General features: G+C 37.1%; 3 protein-coding genes and 1 pseudogene across 6 annotated transcripts; all 4 read left to right on the top strand.

Moving 5' to 3' along the window:
- The first annotated feature begins 958 nt into the window (after nucleotides 1-958).
- LOC306864919 (acyl-coenzyme A thioesterase 9, mitochondrial-like) lies at nucleotides 959-7,629 on the top strand. Of its 3 annotated transcripts, none has more exons than XR_013783823.1 (15): nucleotides 967-1,297; nucleotides 1,435-1,541; nucleotides 2,284-2,329; nucleotides 2,433-2,603; nucleotides 2,734-2,771; nucleotides 4,495-4,578; nucleotides 4,730-4,833; nucleotides 4,917-4,990; nucleotides 5,073-5,140; nucleotides 6,068-6,179; nucleotides 6,269-6,359; nucleotides 6,473-6,558; nucleotides 6,652-6,739; nucleotides 6,824-6,961; nucleotides 7,145-7,629. XR_013783823.1 is itself a non-coding variant. In XM_079409213.1 (15 exons), exons 1-15 carry the CDS (start codon nucleotides 1,284-1,286, stop codon nucleotides 7,204-7,206), a joined length of 1,296 nt encoding a protein of 431 aa, XP_079265339.1. In that variant the 5' UTR covers nucleotides 973-1,283; the 3' UTR covers nucleotides 7,207-7,626. The 3 variants fall into 3 exon arrangements, 2 of the variants coding, with proteins under 2 accessions (XP_079265340.1, XP_079265339.1); XM_079409213.1 differs by having other exon boundaries at nucleotides 973-1,297; nucleotides 6,811-6,961; nucleotides 7,145-7,626; XM_079409214.1 differs by lacking the exon at nucleotides 4,495-4,578 and having other exon boundaries at nucleotides 959-1,297; nucleotides 6,811-6,961; nucleotides 7,145-7,471.
- Nucleotides 7,630-9,002: 1,373 nt separating this feature from the next.
- Nucleotides 9,003-12,822, top strand: LOC306865293 (palmitoyl-protein thioesterase ABHD10, mitochondrial-like). The gene is made up of 5 exons (XM_079409828.1): nucleotides 9,003-9,185; nucleotides 9,767-9,950; nucleotides 10,487-10,598; nucleotides 11,233-11,370; nucleotides 11,493-12,822. The coding sequence occupies exons 1-5, from the start codon at nucleotides 9,092-9,094 to the stop codon at nucleotides 11,832-11,834; spliced, it is 870 nt and encodes a 289-aa protein (XP_079265954.1). The 5' UTR covers nucleotides 9,003-9,091; the 3' UTR covers nucleotides 11,835-12,822.
- On the top strand, nucleotides 12,745-15,865 carry LOC306865294 (transgelin-3-like). Its single transcript, XM_079409829.1, has 5 exons — nucleotides 12,745-13,611; nucleotides 14,135-14,352; nucleotides 14,444-14,618; nucleotides 14,863-14,965; nucleotides 15,102-15,865. Exons 2-5 carry the CDS (start codon nucleotides 14,173-14,175, stop codon nucleotides 15,241-15,243), a joined length of 600 nt encoding a protein of 199 aa, XP_079265955.1. The 5' UTR covers nucleotides 12,745-13,611; nucleotides 14,135-14,172; the 3' UTR covers nucleotides 15,244-15,865.
- A 1,167-nt stretch (nucleotides 15,866-17,032) lies between these two features.
- LOC306865022 lies at nucleotides 17,033-18,174 on the top strand (annotated as a pseudogene). Its single transcript has 2 exons — nucleotides 17,033-17,239; nucleotides 17,523-18,174. The product of its transcript is annotated as an uncharacterized misc_RNA (transcript).
- Nucleotides 18,175-18,425: the final 251 nt, after the last annotated feature.

Here is an 18,425-nt window from a genome sequence, read left to right as displayed (position 1 = left end):
TCATTTTATATTCACAATATATTTTATTGTTCTCTGCATTTTACATAAATGTAAATATTCTTTTTTTCACAATTTTAAACTTCCAGTAGGAGAGGAGCATTTGAAATGGAAATTTTGCTTGATTGTGGTAATATTGAACCGATTTAGTCATTAAGACTTATAACACGACAATGATTTGTTTGCACTACAGTGTCATTTATAAACCAAGTGATTTTGTTGTACTGGTGGAATTAACCTGTTTTGTACTGTTACTGATTTGAATGCAGCTAAAGCGATTCATGAACAACTGGTATCCTGGAAAAGTATGTAAAGTATGAAAAGTAAGTCCTTTCTTGATCTCCTCAAAAGAAAACAAGGAGATCCTAAACTGGAGATCAAATTATGAGGGGACTGCCTCACAAAAACACTCCAAAAACTTTACCAAACACATTTGGTGTGGAGAGCACAGTATGGATGCGAATCAAGTTTTGCTGTTAAATGCCGATTTGATGACAAATTGGCTTGTATATAAACATCCGTTTTTGCATGTTTATTATTTTAAATGCAACAAACAAACATAGACATTTGCAAAAGAAGGTTATACGGTCCTAAAATGGACTCTGTAGAAGGTTAACATAAGTTGTATATGATTGGAAGTTCAGGGCGATTAATGTGATGCCTTTCATGTACACACTACCTGTAGGACCTACCAGAATGATCCAAAAATGACCAACGAATTGTTTTTGTATTATACAAATTATATTTAGAATTATTTTGTGTTTGTATGAGTATTCCTGTTTGTTTCTTATTAACACAGAACCTTAAATATGCTTATTTACATCTGTATTATTTTGTATCACATTTCAGAGATGTATTCTCTTTTGTTTTATTTTTTTCTATGAGCGAATGCTATATAAAATGCATCATTCATGTGAGTGTACCGCTGTACTGACAGCGACTGCCATCGAGTGACAAACTCGCGAAATTGCAAGTGTGATAAATAGCTACTACCACGACACTTTGGGCATGTTGAGACTGCGAGTAAATATCGCCCACATAACAATCTAGCCTAGATCATGTGTAATTTTATGCCGACATGTTAGGTTTCGCCTCTAATACTCAATAATCACTTGGTAAACTTTTTAAACGATAAAGGTAACTAGAAACTGGCCGTGCGTTATTTATAACATTAGGACGGTGCGCGGAGGATCGGGAAGTGAAATACAATTATCTGCAAGTTTAGATCCGTTGCTGATTTGAAGAAAGCCCCTGCTGTTCTCCAAAGTGGTGAGAAGAATAAAAAGATGTTGTGCCCACGGTGAGTACATCGGTATCTACAGACTCGCATTTAATCGGGAAGACACGTGTTCTATTTTATCTGCCAAAATGTTCCTATTTTCTTGTTAATGCATTGTTCACTTAGCAGGCCCTCTCGTGCCTCTATTTTCTTTTCAGTTCACTCATTTTGGATAGGGTACTGAAGTCAGCAGTGTCCTTCTCCTGCAGGAAGTATTCAGTGGGTCAAATATCCCAACAAGGGAAGGTTCCTGATATGGCTGAAGGTAACTGCTGGAATAGACTAGTCAGTCCTGTTATGCAGTGCCTTTTAAATATGTTTCATAAAAATATATAGCAGGCTTTTAAAAAATGTGCTGGTTGAGCTCAGGCACTTGCAATTTCTTTATATGTTCTCAATGGCAAAAACAAGCATGATAGAATGGAAGTGTCAACTTGATAAATTGAATAGTTTATTATCTAAATTAATTTAAATGTTATCCAACAGGATGGGATGTTTTAAAATGAGATCTAACCATTTTTACCTGCAAGCCATGCTTAACTGGAAGAACATTTAATTACCCTACCTATTTTTTCTTGTAATAATTCTGAATGCATATTGAGCTCTTGAATGTTATTTTCTGTCTGCATGTGTCTGCGCTCCTTGTTGTTATATGCATGCATCTGTTTTTCATTTTTGAAATGCCTGTCCCTTTCAAAACCTTATACCTTGCCTTTGCTGAAGCAGTCCTGTTTTGATTCCTGCCTTTTGCTTCCTGTTTTGCCACGCGTGTCCATCATCCACATTTTCCCCCTTCAGCTTTATTTTCTTAAGAGCTGTTTTGACCAACAAAACAGGATTTTTAGTAATGAATTTGCCATAAATTGACCTTACATTGTCAAACTCTTTTGTGTAAAGCTTAACGGTCTGTGTTCCTAATACCAAAACTGACAGGCTAACCACTTGAATGTGTGATGTCTCCTATTAAAATACATTTTGGCCTTTTTTTTTTTTTTTTTTTTTCACAGTTCGCAACAGGCTGAGAGAAATAGTCGGTGCATCTACCAACTGGCAGTATGTTCCTGATGTAACATATTACAATAATCAAACATTATGCAAATCAATTGGACATCTCTGAAATGTACATTTTATGATGTATTTTCTCACCAATATACAGAGATCATCAGCAAGTGCTGGTCGAGCGTGCATCACTAAGCCAGTATCTTGCTCAGAGTCAGGATCAACTGCCTCCAAAAAGAATGAAGAACAGTATGATAGAGGCGCATCTTCCTCTGGGTTCCCAGCCTGCCTTGAGAGAGAAATATCTTAACTCTCACAACAGTGTCAGGTGCTAAACCATTATTCTGCACATGCAGCTTGGTTCGTAATCGCTGTTAGCTTGTATTGTATTGTATTGTATTGTATTGTTAAGGGGGAAAAACAGTGTCATTCTATTTTCGATTTTTCTGTTTTCACAGGTTTGGTCGGATTTTGGAGGACTTGGACTGTTTAGGAGGTAGGCTAATATAGATTTTAAAGGGGTCATCGGATGCCCATTTTACACAAGTTGATATGATTCTTTAGGGTCTTAATGAAGAGTCTATAACACTTTGGTTAAAATTTCTCAATGGTAGCGTAAAAAACACCACCTTTACCCTGTCAAAATCAGCACGCCGTTTTTTAGTCCATGTTGCTTTAAATGCTAGTGAGCTCTGCTCTCCCCGCCCCTCTCTTCCGTGGAGTGATGAGTAGACCATAGATGTGTGTAGATTCCCTATTCGACCGCTCCAGGTACATTGACGCGTCAGCCATCTCGCATTCACCATAATAATCAATGAATATTCAAAGATATATAAGCGTATAACTTGCTGTTGTAGATGCACACATTCAACGTGCTCAAAGATTCGCAGACCGTTCCAAAAATGGCGCATGGCTTATGTATCGCGGCCCATAGAAACAGTCGATAATGAGGAATCTAGGTGTATATATCTATGGAGCATACTAAACTTCAACCGCAAAACTGGTTAAGCACGTTATTAGGAAAGGCGATTTGCAAATATTCATAAAAACCCTTATATTCACTTCTTCTGTAGATAAAGCTGGATAAATGATTTGGGCAAACATAGACGTGTTTATGTAGAAAATGAAAGTAACGTTAATCCTCTGCATCTTCAGCGGCTCAGATGTTGGAGTAAATGACAACTGCTATATTCATTATTACATCCAACAACTAAACACTTCAATCGCTTAATCGGAGACATCTTGTCTTCCCCTGCACTGGAGTCGACACAATGATGGACTGATGACAGTTCACTCAGGGCGGGTCTAAGGTAAGACAGACTTGTCAATCAGCTATCGTGGGAGCGGCCTGTACAGAACTACGTCATTCTGACAGGGCTCTCAGGACAGCTTGATTTGAGAAAGGGGATTTTAAAATAGGGATTTAAAAAAAAAAACGCACTGGGTGGATTTTTATCATTATAGGATGGATGTGTACACACACTTCCAACACACATTTATGTACAAATGACTTGTAAAGTGAATTTAGCATCCGATGACCCCTTTAATAATATAGATACTTTTAAGTTATATAGTTAGGCTGGATGATACATTAAATATTATTGATATCATCATAATAGCTTTGTTGGCTTGGCGATATGAAATTTGATGACGGGACAAAAAAAATCTGATACTATATGTCAAAATAGATCTGTTTTGGAGTGTAAATGCAAGCTAATAGACCCACCACTTGTCCTATGTTAAATGTATTTCTTTGTTCATCATAGGTTTCTTGTTCTTCAAATAACCCAATTTGTTGTTGCAACAATCAAAACATTTTGTTTGAAGATTGCACTTTTTGTATAATTTTCATATTTTTATATTGTCAACTTTAAGTACTTTATAAATGTTGCCTTTGTGTTAATTTAACAAACTTTTTTTTTTTTAAACAGTACTAATTTTGCACTAAACGATTTCTATGTACTTTGTAACAATAGCTATTCATATAGATCATGTATTTTTCAAGGAAGTGTAAACAAACAAAAACACCTTTTAAAATATATATATATATATATAGAGAGAGAGAGAGTGAGTTTTTATTTTTTATTTTTTTTAATGTTGATTTTATTATTTTTTTACTATTTTGCCCAGCCCTACTACAGTTAATGTATGGTGTATTAACTGTTGAGAGTAATCACATAAACACAGGGTATCAAGCTGTCTCATTCTTGTCTCTTTAGTGCTTATCTGTTACTCTCACACATGGAATGAGGAGCTGCAAAGATCCCCACTCTCTATTGTCACCGCCCTAGTGGACAAGATCGGTATTGCAGATAATTTATTCACAAATCTTATTCAAAGGCTACTTAATTAATATTTTATTTCCACTCTCATTTTTAGATTTCATATATATATATATTTATTTATACTTTACAGTCAATTATTCATTCATATACTATTGTTATTGTGTCTCAGATATGAGACAAAACATCATCTACCCAGACTGTGACATCAAGTTCACAGGTCACGTGACATGGGTTGGCAAAACCTCAGTCGAAGCTACAATGCACATGTCTCAGGTATTGTTTTCCAGTTTTGAGTAATGTATTGTCTGTATAGTGTTATCAGAGTATCATTCATCCAAACTGAACTGTTTTCTCAGTACCAAGATGGTGCGTACACCGATGTATTAGATGCCACCTTTGTCATGGTGGCTCGAGACCCTGAAAATAAAAGGTATCACAGCTCTCTGATGTGATCAGTATGTCTAAAATTGATTTGCTGTGTCTGTGAGTTAATGCATATATTCTTTTCTTAGGGCAGCTTTTGTAAACCCACTCGAACCTGAGGGTCCAGAAGAAGAGGCCATTTTTCATCAGGGTGAAGGTGAGCGCCTTTTATTTTTGTCTTTCAACAATTAAAATGGCCTTTTTCACTGAGAAGACTTCAATAGATTAAAAATATTTAAAAAAATATGTTCAGTTTTGCAGATTGGATCATTTTGTTAAGGATAGATGCAAATTATTAAAGGGTTACACCAACCCAAAATGAAAATGTTGTCATTAATCACTTACCGCCATGTCATTCCAAACCCGCAAATGATAGAGTTGTAACTTTTAGTTTTAGTTACTTTTTCTTATTTGTAAGTCGCTTTGGACAAAAGCGTCTGCTAAATGACTAAAGTGTAAGTAAGTAAGTAAATTCAACAATTCGTCTCCTCTGCATCAGCGTAGCGCCATTTTGGAGAATATCCGCTGGACGCAAAGTGCGTACGCTGTTCTGTGTCAGCCGCACCGCACGGATACGTCTTCTATGTGTATTTACGCTTTGATTTGAACGAAAACAGCGTATCCTTGTGGCATACGCTGTTTGCATCCCGCGGATATTCTCCAAAATGGTGCCATGCTGATGCAGAGGAGACAAATTGTTGAATAAATCGTTATTTTTGTTTTTTGCATACAAAAAGTATTCTCGTAGCTTCATAACGTTACGGTTGAACCAGTGATGGCAGATGGAATATTCTGACGCCGTCTTTCATACTTTTCTGGGCCAAGACAGTGTTAATTGTTTGGCAGCCAATGGGACAGTCACAAGTCACCCGGTTTTCATCCAAAATATCTTAAATTGTGTTTGCGAAGATGAACAAAGCTTTTGCGGGTTTGGAACGACATGGGGTATGTGATTAATGACAAAATTTTCATTTTGGGGTGAAGTAACCCTTTAAATCAAGAAGATTTATGCAAAGGGTACATTACCTTAATTAAAAAAAATTTCATTTAAAAAAGCTTTTATTGCCAAATTTATATTGATCAGTTAACAAGACGAGGCGTGTGGAGCTGAGCACAGCATCTCTTCTGAAAGTGGCTCCTACAGCTGAGGAGAGGACTCTCGTTCACAACCTGTTCCTCAACACTCTAGACACACGGTCAGATTTATCATCAAAACACCGCTATAAATCTGTGCCTTTATTTTTGGTATGGGTTTTAATTAAAAACATTTCTTCCTTTTCTGTAGACGTGCGAGTTTTCGTGGTCGTATTCTACCGCCAAATTCGGTGTGGATGGAAGAAGCCAAACTCAAAGGGCTAGAGATTTGCCACCCAGAGGTAAGAGAAAAATAAATGTTATTAATATATATATATGTACGTATGTGTGTGTATATGTATGTGTGTTTAAATATTGTGTTCATATATGTGAATATAATTGGGTCTTTATACAGGAAAGAAACATCTTTAACCGGATATTCGGTGGTTTTCTGATGAGAAAGGCCTATGAACTTGGTCGAGCCAATGCTTGTGTATTTGCGTAAGAGGAAAAAGAACTGCTTTCCTTCACATGTTGAAAATTTCTTGTGAAAATGTTGTTCATTGTTAACATGGTTGTATTTGTATCTTTCAGTGGATGCAGACCAACTGTGGTGGCTGTGGATGATATCTTATTTCGTAAGCCAGTAGAAATCGGTTCTTTACTCCTGCTGTCTTCTCAGGTTAGTAACTTTTGCTGTTTCAGCTTATTTAAATATCATTCACACTAACAAAACTGTGATATCTTAATCAGGTTTGTTACACAGAAGGGATGTACGTCCAGGTCAGGGTTCATTCAGAAGTGCTTGATCCTTTGACCCGGCAGCACAACACCACCAATGTGTTTCACTTCACTTTCTGTCTTGAAAAGGATGTCCCGGCTGTTGTCCCACAGAGCTATGGAGGTTAAAAATAATCTATTTTTATAAATGTATATATTATTATAAATAAGTGAATAATTAATTCATAATTTGTAATTATAATATTTTTATGTAATACAATAAAATGTATTTTAAGCAAATATATAAACATGATTGTTTTCCATTTTAAAATATAATTTGTAACTCAAATAACTCCGTCATCTTCAGAGTCTATGCTGTACCTGGATGGAAAGAGGCACTTTGATGGGACAATGAGGAACCACTGTTGAACATTCTAGGATGTGCTGATTGGATGAAATACTGTTTACCTGATAAAGCTTCACCAACATCCATGTGTGTATATGTAGATTTCTGCTTTTATTTTCAGAATGTCTTCCCGACAGGTGTTACAGGCATACATTTGATACATACATTAAGTTTATACATTTTCTGAAGCACTTTCTATGAGATGTTGTTTAAAATGTGAGATATAAATGTTAAAAACACTGACTATAGTACTACAATGTGTGACATAGTAAAACAGCCATCCACACGATTCTTTGTCCATATTCTATTTTTTCCCCCCTTCCTTTTCCATCAGCTCGTAATATTGTAGTTCTACACCGACCCTCCCCCCATTTAATTGTGATTTCCAGGCCTGGAAAAGCCATGAAAATTAATAAAATCTTAAGAAGGCATGGACATTTCTATAGAAACTATACATTTTCTGTTTGCACCATAGACTGTAAAAAAAAAAAAAAGGTTTGCACCTAGCTTTTAGATATTTCATTGGCTATAAATTATTTTTAGTGTTAAAATACTTATCCAGAAAATTAAGCAACTGAAAAAGTATTTGGTCAGAAATTAGATAGAGATGCAATTCTGATCTTACAGATTTTGCAGTTGCTTAAACTGTCATAATCTTTCAAATCTTTCTGAGTTGTACAGCTCAGGGTTATGCAACGTTGATGGGAAAAAAAAGCGAAGGGAGATTTAGAATTGTCAATTTGCTATATATTTGGCAACAGGGCAAAGAACTTCATGGAGAACTATGACCATCGCGCTATCGAGAACTTCAGATCATATTTCTGTATTTGCTACAGAACTAATAGCAATATTATTGGCACTTCAGTGGATAGAAGAAATACAACCAACAAAGGCAGTAATATGCACAGATTCTCTTTCAGCACTAAACAGTTTGTCAAGTGGAATATCATTAGCAAGACAAGATATGATAAATTAAGTAATGCAAAGTCTTTTTAGAATAAGACAGTATGGACTTCTGGTAAATTTTGTGTGGGTACCATCACATATGGGTGTGAAAGGAAATGAGGAGGCTGATCATCTGGCTAAACAGGCATTAAATCATTCTCAAATAGACATTGAAGTGACATTAATGCCCATTTGAGACCCCCCCACATGATTGTAAAGCGCTTTGGGTGTACAGCAATACACAATAAAGCGCTATATAAATGCATCATTCATTCATTCATTAAGTAAAACAGAAATAAAAGTGATAATAGCGAAAGAAGTACAAGAAATATGGCAGAATGAATGGAAAGAAGGAACAAAAAGTAGACATTTATACTGTATACAAGAGAAAGTTGGTTCAGAGAGAAGAAGATTTGGAAACAGGAAAGAGGACGTTTTAATAACAAGAATGCGTATTGGACATTGTTTATTAAATCAATGCTTACATAGAATAGGAAAACATGAGAATGGAAATTGTGACAAATGTGGGTTAATAGAAAATGTAGAACATGTACTGATGAAATGTGAGGCTTATGAAAGAGAACGTTTCCAACTAAGTCAAGCTTTAAGATATTAGGAAATAAATGATTTGCCAATCCCGGTTTTGTTAAGCGATGGACATAATCAAGAATATATCGCGAATTAGTTGTTTATTTAAAGGAAACAGGATTGATTAATAGGATATAGGATACCGGTTTCTCTCGTTTTTTTTTTTTTTTTTAAATAAGTAGTTTTTTGTTTCTTAACTTCCTATTCATTGTGCGCGTCACATTCCTTTCCAGTAGGTGGCGGGAATGCACTTTTTAAGTTGGTTTGCCAACCGCCATTAAATCCTAGAAGAAGAAGAAGTCGCGCTATGAGGGGTTTGATAACATGGTAACCCGTGTACTCTCGCGTTATTTCAGCGGTGAGTAGTGAGACAGCATGGCAGCGGCGGTGCTGAGGCATTGTTGGACAGGACTTTTGCAGAACTCGGGCAATGGAGCTGTCAGCACCGTCAGGTCGAAGATCCTTCAGGGTCAGTACAAGTAAACTTATAATAAGCTGCGTTTAGATAACAAACAAGGAAGCTCCGCTTGTTAAAAGCTAGGCAAATGAAGGGGGTGTGGCAGGAAAGACGCCTTAGGGGAGTGGGATTCACTGCATGCTATCTCTAAAAACTGGAAAGAGTAATAGAAGTAATCTTTTAAATCTTTAAAACAGTAAAAGTATGCTCCTTCAAGTCATGCTTATGCCATTCATCGCGGGTTTGTTAGGAAACGAGTTGACACATGTTGTTAAGAACTTTAGAGTCAACGACGAGCCCTAAGATTATCTGAAGACCACCTTTTACTCGTACGCATTAAAATCCCCAAGAGAGAGTGACACAGAAGACTGGAGTAATGGTGCTGCTGTCACATGAATAAATTACACTTTTAAAAATATACTAAAGTAGAAAACGTTATTGTAAACTTTTAATAATATTTCTGTTGTTACTGGTATTCTTTTTAATAAAATGTTTAAAAGTCATAATGACCTCAGTCTTTTGAATACTAGTGTAAGAAATGCTGAACAATAAACCCTAAAGCCCCGTTTACATACTGTTGTGTTTATTTGCAGGAGTTAGACTGAAATCTACAGTACAGTACATATCACAGCCAGATCATCCAAAGCTGGCCTATCGGAGAGTGAAGGGAAAGAGTCCTGGTGTGGTGTTCCTGCCTGGATATGGATCCAACATGAACGGACAGAAGGCAGAGGCCCTGGAGGAGTTCTGCAGGTCACTAGGTCATGCCTACCTGAGGTCTGTGTCTGTTATTCATTCACAAATATGTGCAGTGGAGTCCAAATATCTGAGACTCAATGTAAATACTGCAAAAAGTAACTGGAATAAAAAAAAAAAAAAGTTAACAAAGAGATGTTATGATGTTAAAATGATTGCAGATTCTGTATTATTCCTAGGCTACTAATCAATTATGCAAATTTGTGACACTGATCATGTGACCTTTCGTACAGATGGTCAGATTGCCTTTCTTAGAAGAAAATTTGTTGTTGAACTGTGAAAAAAGCAAAATAGGAGCATTTTCCTAGTTCAGATATTTAAATAACTTTATATGCTGACGACAATCATTTGAATCATGCATAGTTTAATCTATATATATATATATATATATATATATATATATATATATATATATACATACACACACACACATTTAAGAGCTTAAACTGCTTAGTCCAGTTTTTTTTTTTTTTTCTAATAATGTCCCACCAGTGTGTGTTGAAATCCTCTAGGTGAAAGTTCACACAAAACTGAGGTCATTTTATGTGGATTTGCAGGTTTGATTACTCTGGTCATGGAGCTTCTGAGGGTGTATTTTCAGAAGGCACCATTGGAACATGGAAAAAAGATGTCCTGTTCATGTTAGATGAACTCGCTGAAGGTCCCCAGGTAAGACTAGAAAGACTTTACAATGCTTTCATGGTTACATCTAGACATGGTTACATCTAGACAGCACAGACACTGATAGACCCGAGTCAATAATTAGGACCAGCTTGTGAAATGTAAACATTTGTTTTAGAACACTTTTTTTTTTTTTTTTTTTTTTTTTTTTTAATAAAAAGGACTTCTATAAACTGAAATGCATATTATTTCTCATCTTTGAATAATCATGTTCAGTGTTTTCCCTTAAAGGGATAGTTCACCCAAAAATTTAATTTCATTTGTTTCATTATTTAATTAAATGATTTCATTATTTAATCACCCTTATGTCAGTCCAAACCTCTGAGTTACTTTTTTCTGCTGAAAATAAAAGATATTTTGAAAAATACTATTAAAGTCAATGGGGACCAGAAGCTGTTTGGTTACCCACATTCTTCAGAATATCTTTTTTTTACGTTCAGTAAAAGAAAGAAATTCAGGTTTGCAACAATCTGAGTAAACAAGTGAATTTTCATTTCTGGGTGAACTATACTTTTAATTCTTAATTCATTTTAAAGAGAGACCACTAGAGGTCACTAACACTTTTAAATAAAGCATGGAACACTGGCTTTGACTGTAAGTACTGTAGTATGTTGTCTCCTAGATTGTAGTGGGCTCCAGTATGGGCGGTTGGCTGATGCTTTTAGCTGCTATCGCTCGCCCTGAGAAGACAAAAGCCTTGGTGGGCATTTCCACAGCAGCAGATCATTTCATTACAGCCTTCAAGACACTTCCTATAGAGGTGAGATGTAACTGAAGTCTGACATGTTTCAGTGATCAAAGCCATCTTGCTGATTCATGTGTTTCACATGTGGGGGTATTGATATTCAAAAATCAGTCAGAGAGTTCACCTTTGTTATTCAGGTGAGAAAAGAGTGTGAGGACAAGGGTGTATGGACAATCCCCACAAAAAGTAACGACGAAGGCATGTACACTGTGAGTATGGACTTCCTGCGTGAGGCGGAGAACCACTGCATCCTACAGAGCCCCATCCCTATCACCTGCCCCGTACGTCTCATTCACGGCCTGAAAGACGAGGACGTACCTTGGCACATCTCCATGCAAGTGGCCGAGCGTGTGCTGAGCCCCGACGTGGACATCATTCTGCGGCGCCACGGCCAGCACCGCATGGCTGAAAAAGATGACATCAAGCTCATTGTCTACACCATCGATGACCTCATAGACAAGCTTACCACCATGGTGTGACACACCGCTTGGGATGGGGTTACCAAGCAACCTGCCTTAAGACCCTCTCCCACTTTCTTTGCCAAACACCTGCTTCCTGTTTTGACAAGAATGATGGAAAAGGTGAACTGTGGGAAGACAAAAATGTTTCTTTTACATGTTTACTGCAATACTGTGCCATTAAACCTTTTAGGTAAAGCTGCTGTTTGTCTAGCATACAGTTTGTCTAGATCATCTGTGCCTTTTTTACCGTAATTCACACTGTTTTATGGAAATAAAGCCTCTGTTTACCAATATGCAGTGTTTTGAATAATTAAACACTGTTTCTTATATTCCTTAAAGCAATAGTCCAGATTCAATGTTAAGCTCAGCTGACAACAATAATTTAAATTTATCTATCATTTTATACATTTTATTCCGTCATTAATATACATGCATACACGCCTGACCTCATTAATTTCCATTGTACCTCACCATAACCTAGATTACTATTATTATTTATGTTTTTAAAGAAAATAGTATGTGCAACAAGTGATAATGCACTTTTGTTGCAAGTAACATTAGGTCACAAATGCTGTAGATTGAGTTTTTGCTGGACTCTGAAAGTTCCTTTTAGGCCAGTATCTTGTAAGGAATTAGTGTTTTTGTGTGTGTGTGTGTGTGTGTGTGTACTACTGCCTTAACCCACCTGAACATCCCACTAAACAAGAAGCATGTAATATTAAAGCTGACCTTTCAGTTCTCTCCTGCCCTTTGCATTCTGTTTGTTTGGAGGACGTATTGGGCCACTGCTCCAGAAACAGCTTGGTTGTTTATTAACGTGCATGATTATTGTTGGACTCATAGACTCACCGCCTTTTTTTTTTTTTTTTTTTTTTTTTAACCCCATCCCAATCCAATGTGCTTTAAACAACCAGACTGACCTTTCTATATCAGTTGATTATCAGAGGGCTCTAAATTGAAATGACACCAAGCAGTTTACGCAAAATAAAACCTGACTAGAGGCATGAATACATTATTCAGGTGTCATTTAAACCACAGTAATTGCTCAATAGAAGAGCTTGCTAGTATTATATAAGCTGCCTTACATTTTGATGTTGTTTAGCCAATATTAAACTATTTTAAAACACTATGTAATTTAATACAATCTTAGGGGTATGCCGTTTATTACGTATTATGTAATTAAAGATTTAAGTTCCTCAGTTTACTCGCTTAACCCTACTTAAGAAAAAAGGGTTTATTTAGTAGTAGCTAAAGTAGCTTTAAGCCATGCTTAAAGAATTCAGTAATTATTTTAGCAATAGATGACTTGCTTTTCCTGTTTATCACGTGCGACTCACTTTTTTTCCTCTCTCTCTGCAGAATTTGCATGCATTAGTAATGCATCTTAATCTAATTGGAAATGGGCTTGGTTAGTTATTACCGAGAAGACGAGCAAAAGGGACTGAGTTTTTTTCTGTCAGTTTTTAATCCGCGTCAGTTTTTTTCTTCTTAAATCTGGCATTACGAAAACGGATTTAACGTTGGGAACAACGTTGGGAAGATTTTATTATAATATATATTTATTGCAATGCAGTCTGATTCTGTTCCATAGTGCCCCTTTTGTGTCATTCTTCCACCGACGTAAGCTAATTAATATTCATAAGCCAAGCCTCGCCATGATTCCGCTCACCGGACAGTGCTGGAGCCACGCCCCGTCCCCCGCCGCATGGATGTTTCAGTCCAGCATCTCTGAGCACTGACCACAGGAAGGATTTGAACTCGCTGCACAGGAGGACGACACGCGCATCTGCTTGCAGTAAGTAAATCTTTCTTCTTGACGAAATGATTTGTATAATGATAACGCAAGCAGAATTAAATAATTATCAGCAACTGTTTGATTGTAGTAGTTTCAAACTAATTTGTGTTAAATATGCACATGCTGCTGCTTTTTGCGTCTGCACGCTCTACTTGATTTATAAAGACTCGTTGAATGATTGCAGTGGTCTCGTGGATTATTGTTATAGAAATAGCTTTAGATTTTTAGATATTGATTTTTTTCTTTAAAGTCACGCATGGGAACAGAAGCATGGACCACACCCCGGTCAATATTACCCCTTGATCATATATACAAATACGATACAGTTAGTCTGTATCATAATACAGGAATACTAAAATCATATTTACAATAAGTTAATTATTGTTTGAATTAATATTCACAATGTTATACACAATTACTGTAACCCAAAAACAAAAAAAAGCTAAAAAATTATAAAGCCTTATATTTTCTTCCCTATGTAGTACAGATTGACCTAGTGTGTAAATTTTGTTGTTGTTTTTAGATATACTGGGTAAAGACCTAGACTTATTAAACTAGACCATGGCAAACCGAGGACCCAGTTATGGACTGAGCCGTGAGGTGCAGGAGAAGATCGAGCAGAAGTATGACCCAGAGCTCGAGTCTCGACTGCTGGACTGGATTGTTGCTCAGTGTGGAGGAAATATAGAGAAACCACAGCCAGGGAGGCAAAACTTTCAGAACTGGCTAATGGATGGCACTGTGAGTAAATACCAGTTTGACAATTTCACACCAACATTATTCCATTCATCTTTTATTTATCATTATCTCCCCCATTCGTCCACGTCTGCAGATCCTCTGTAGACTCATTAACAGTTTGTATCCGCGTGGTAAGGAGCCTATTAAGAAGATCCTAGAGACTCAGATGGCCTTTAAGCAGATGGAAAAGATCTCCCAGTTCCTGCAGGCAGCTGAAGCTTACGGAGTAATAACCACAGACATTTTTCAGACAGTGGACTTGTGGGAAGGTACAGTAAAATTTGCTTTTATAAGTTCTGGAACAGCACTTCATGGACTTCGGAATTAGCTTGGTGCTTGTAAAAGCAAACCGCTGTAGGAAATGAATATATAGGAGTTTGAATTGTTTTGAAAGATTGCTTTTAATCAGTCAGGCCTTGCATACTACAGTACATCATCCTAGAGAGCATTGCAAGTTGTTTTCTTGGTGTGTAGCCAAGTCACTTCAATGCTTGTTGGTTCCCTTGGTTAAAGGAAAAGACATGGCAGCTGTCCAGAGAACACTAATGGCCCTGGGTAGCGTCGCTCTCACAAAAGACGATGGACTTTACCGAGGTGACCGGGACTGGTTTCACAGGTGAGCAAGACAATTCCTGTGAAGAATACCGCCAGAGTAATTTATAGTGGGGTGTTAAGTCCAGTCTGGTTGGACTTGTGAATAGACTTTGTTGTGTCTCAGTGCCATGTGAACTCTTTTTGATCTCGTGTGACAGGAAATCTCAAGGCAACCGGCGAGAATTTTCTGAAGAGCAGTTGCGGGAGGGTAAGAATCTGATTGGCTTACAGATGGGCAGTAACCGTGGGGCATCTCAGGCTGGCATGACTGGTTACGGCATGCATCGGCAGATTATGTAAATCTATACCAGTGCCCGACAACTTGCCTAAAACACCCAGAGGACCTTAAACCCTCTCACCACAGCCCTCACTAAGCAGTGTTCCTTGACGGTGCATCTATTTGATGAAGAAGAACGGTCTTAGTAATGTCAGAAACTTAAGTATAGAGGTTTTAAGATATTAGAGCATGCTAGATATATCTGTTTTAAGTTTGGTTTGCTCAGCTTGTGAGAAAATCAATTTATTTATTTGTAAATGTATGCAAAGTCATAGTTTTATCTAAACAAGTCAAAACAACTGCCTTATTCTCTATGTGCGAACAGTGTGTTTATATACCAAATAACAGTGTTTACACAGTGTTTAAATGTACAGTGAAAGACAACAGTTTGCTCTTGCAGATACTGTATTGCACCTGTTGTTATTGCTGGGTTATTGTGATCAGATCATTTACTGTTTTAATAGCAAAAATGAAAAAGGATGTCGATACACATACAAACAAGAAGTACTGTATGCAATAGTCATAATGTAGAACTATATTAATTTGTGTTGTCCATCTTTGTTGTTTGTTAACATTCTATGTCAGTTTCATAAGCTTGGTTTTGGTGGCCATGTTTGATGTAAATGTTTAATAAATTGGTACCTGAACATGATTGGTTAATGTGTTTTTGTTTCTATGAAAATAAAATGTAACATGGCATGAAGTTAAGCCTAAAGAATATTGTACAATGTTTTAAGTAAACTTGGGGGGGCTTATATAGTCCTTTACAGATTTAAAAAATTCTTGATGCTACATTGTGTTATCAGGATATTGAGCTAGTTTCTTAAAAGCATTAGAACATGGTTAAGGTGTGATCACATTAACGGAAAAAAGGTATATTGTCAATAGTGTAGCGATTAATGAAGCATCACACAGAAGTCACTTTCAAACCAGGCAGCTTTCTGATAGTCAAAGTGGTGAATTCCTGTGACCAACATGAATACGAGCTAAATTTACATGGGAACTTTATCGCATGAAATTATTTTGAAATGACTGAATTTTGAAATGAAATTTCGCCAAGTGACAGTAAACGTAACTGTGCCTCATCAGATACAAAATGACAATATATTGCTTCTGACAAAATATTTAAGTCTTATGAGTTGAAACGATAAATCTGAGCAAGACACGGAATCAAGTCTACATTTAATAACCTATGCATTTAAAATGGCCTTAAATTATTATATATATATATTCAATATATAAAATCACAATATTTTAATTTACAATTTCATATGTCTATACTCCAAAGGTGTTTCTCTTATTATAGTGTGGCACATTGAAGCTCTGTTATAGTTTCTCCTAAATAGCCGCAAAAACCTTTTAGCTATAATTGAAACCTTTATGTTTAAGAGGGGGAGGCATATGTGTCATGCAGACATGACATATTTCAAAAGCTTAAGGCCAAATGGATTCATAAGGTCAAGCTTTGGGATGCGTTTGGATTGCATTTGCAGTGTCACTGAAGTGGAAATTTAATCAAGATAGAGTAACACCCATAAGGAGCTGCATGGGACCATATGCATTAAGCACTGAATTGCATGATGCTCTTTAGACTGACTTTATGACTGTTCAGTAACATTTCTAAAGCAACCAAATCAATTACAACAAATTAACAAGATGCTCTGGTCACATAACATCCTAAAGCCCTTAAGGAAGTGACAGACTGACTTTCATGATGTTTATCATGCTTACTCTTCAAATGTTTGTGCACATTAAGTTTCTTCAAACAGAGACTGTTCTTGGACTTCAGCTGCTGAAATGCTTGAGAGGACCATGCTCTATCCTACACAGATTTGTATGCTTTTTCTGGTTGTATTGGTCAATGCTGCAGAGCAGAGCGTTTCTGACAAAACCACCGGCTGTGTGTACAGTCACCCCGGGATCCCTGGAGACCCGGGACACAATGGAATGCCAGGACGTGATGGCAGAGATGGGGGCCAAAGGTGATAAAGGAGATAGAGGTAAGAAGGAAAATAAAACGTTTGACTCCAGTTAATCAGTCACATTTGAGCTAAGTTATGAGGTCAGATAGGTACACAAATTAAAAAATTTTGTAAAAACATGATGTTTGCAGTACTATTTGACATTTAGATGTTAAAGTTCAAGTTTGGTTTGCCAGATTAAAATGATTTTGACCTCCTTGCATGCAATAGAAGTGTTTTATACGATACATACAAAAATACAACTGTTTATGTGATCTAAAGATGATATAGGAACATGCGGCACAGCTGGTAAAGATACTTTACCAGAGAACTTGGTAAAGAGAACTTGGTTTGCCAGGACCACAGGGCATCAAAGGAGACGTGGGTCCTATAGGCTCTGTGGGACCACAAGGAGACATTGGCTATAAGGGAGACAAGGGCATACAAGGTCCTTTGGGGCCCCCAGGGCGACCAGGCCCAAAGGGTGAAATCGGCCATCCAGGTATCAAAGGCAGCATTGGTGTTCGTGGTGAGAGAGGGTCAAAAGGGGACATAGGGGAGCAAGGCTCAAAGGGGGACATGCCTGAGATACCAAAAAGTGCCTTCTCAGCCAGACTGAGCGAAAGCTCCAAGTTACCTGCCGCTTACACTCCAATTGTCTTTGATAAAATCCTCTATAACAGTCAGGGACACTATGATCCTCAGAACGGCCGCTTCACTTGTGCCGTCAGAGGAGTGTGTTTTTTCACCTACCACATCACTGTGTTCTCTCGCAATGTAAAAGTGGTCCTGATGAAGAATGTTCAGCCCGTGATCTACACTATGGACAGCTACCAAGGTGGTGAGGACCAGGCTTCCGGAGGAGCAGTCCTAGAACTGCAAGCCGGAGACAACGTGTGGTTGCAAGTGGCTGATAAACTGCTATTTAATGGGTTATATGCAGATGAAGACGACGACACTGTTTTTTCTGGGTTTCTCCTCTTTGCAACCTAAAGACGCTGCTACTAATGGGAATTTAGTGGTACAAAACCATGCTTTCAAAGAAGATATTTTAAATTCACTAAATGGTGTCATTATAATATTCTGTAAAATATAAATCATTGTTTATGTTTCTTATATTCATTTGTGAACAAAAATAAAGTCTCTGTGTATTTTTGCTAAAGCAAACATCACGACATTCCTGTAGTTTAAAGTCATAAGGCATAAAACAGAAGCTGAGATTGTTTTCCTTCCATATATATTGC

This window comes from Barbus barbus, assembly GCF_936440315.1.
Source record: "Barbus barbus genome assembly, chromosome: 46".
Taxonomy (NCBI): domain Eukaryota; kingdom Metazoa; phylum Chordata; class Actinopteri; order Cypriniformes; family Cyprinidae; genus Barbus; species Barbus barbus.
The sequence above is the reverse complement of the archived record's forward strand: the minus strand, read 5'-3'. Positions and strand labels throughout refer to the sequence as shown.

What these genes read in the sequence shown, in the direction of transcription:
- LOC306864919 (XM_079409213.1), top strand. An exon ending in GGACTTGGACTGTTTAGGAG is followed by an intron (nt 2,772 to 4,494) that starts GTAGGCTAATAT and finishes TTGTCTCTTTAG; the next exon opens with TGCTTATCTGTTACTCTCAC. An exon ending in TACTCCTGCTGTCTTCTCAG is followed by an intron (nt 6,740 to 6,810) that starts GTTAGTAACTTT and finishes TATCTTAATCAG; the next exon opens with GTTTGTTACACAGAAGGGAT.
- LOC306865293 (XM_079409828.1), top strand. Translation starts at nt 9,092, where the DNA reads ATGGCAGCGGCGGTGCTGAGGCATTGTTGGACAGGACTTTTGCAGAAC. An exon ending in CAGGTCGAAGATCCTTCAGG is followed by an intron (nt 9,186 to 9,766) that starts GTCAGTACAAGT and finishes GTTTATTTGCAG; the next exon opens with GAGTTAGACTGAAATCTACA. An exon ending in TCAAGACACTTCCTATAGAG is followed by an intron (nt 11,371 to 11,492) that starts GTGAGATGTAAC and finishes TTTGTTATTCAG; the next exon opens with GTGAGAAAAGAGTGTGAGGA.
- LOC306865294 (XM_079409829.1), top strand. Translation starts at nt 14,173, where the DNA reads ATGGCAAACCGAGGACCCAGTTATGGACTGAGCCGTGAGGTGCAGGAG. An exon ending in ACTGGCTAATGGATGGCACT is followed by an intron (nt 14,353 to 14,443) that starts GTGAGTAAATAC and finishes CCACGTCTGCAG; the next exon opens with ATCCTCTGTAGACTCATTAA. An exon ending in GACCGGGACTGGTTTCACAG is followed by an intron (nt 14,966 to 15,101) that starts GTGAGCAAGACA and finishes CTCGTGTGACAG; the next exon opens with GAAATCTCAAGGCAACCGGC.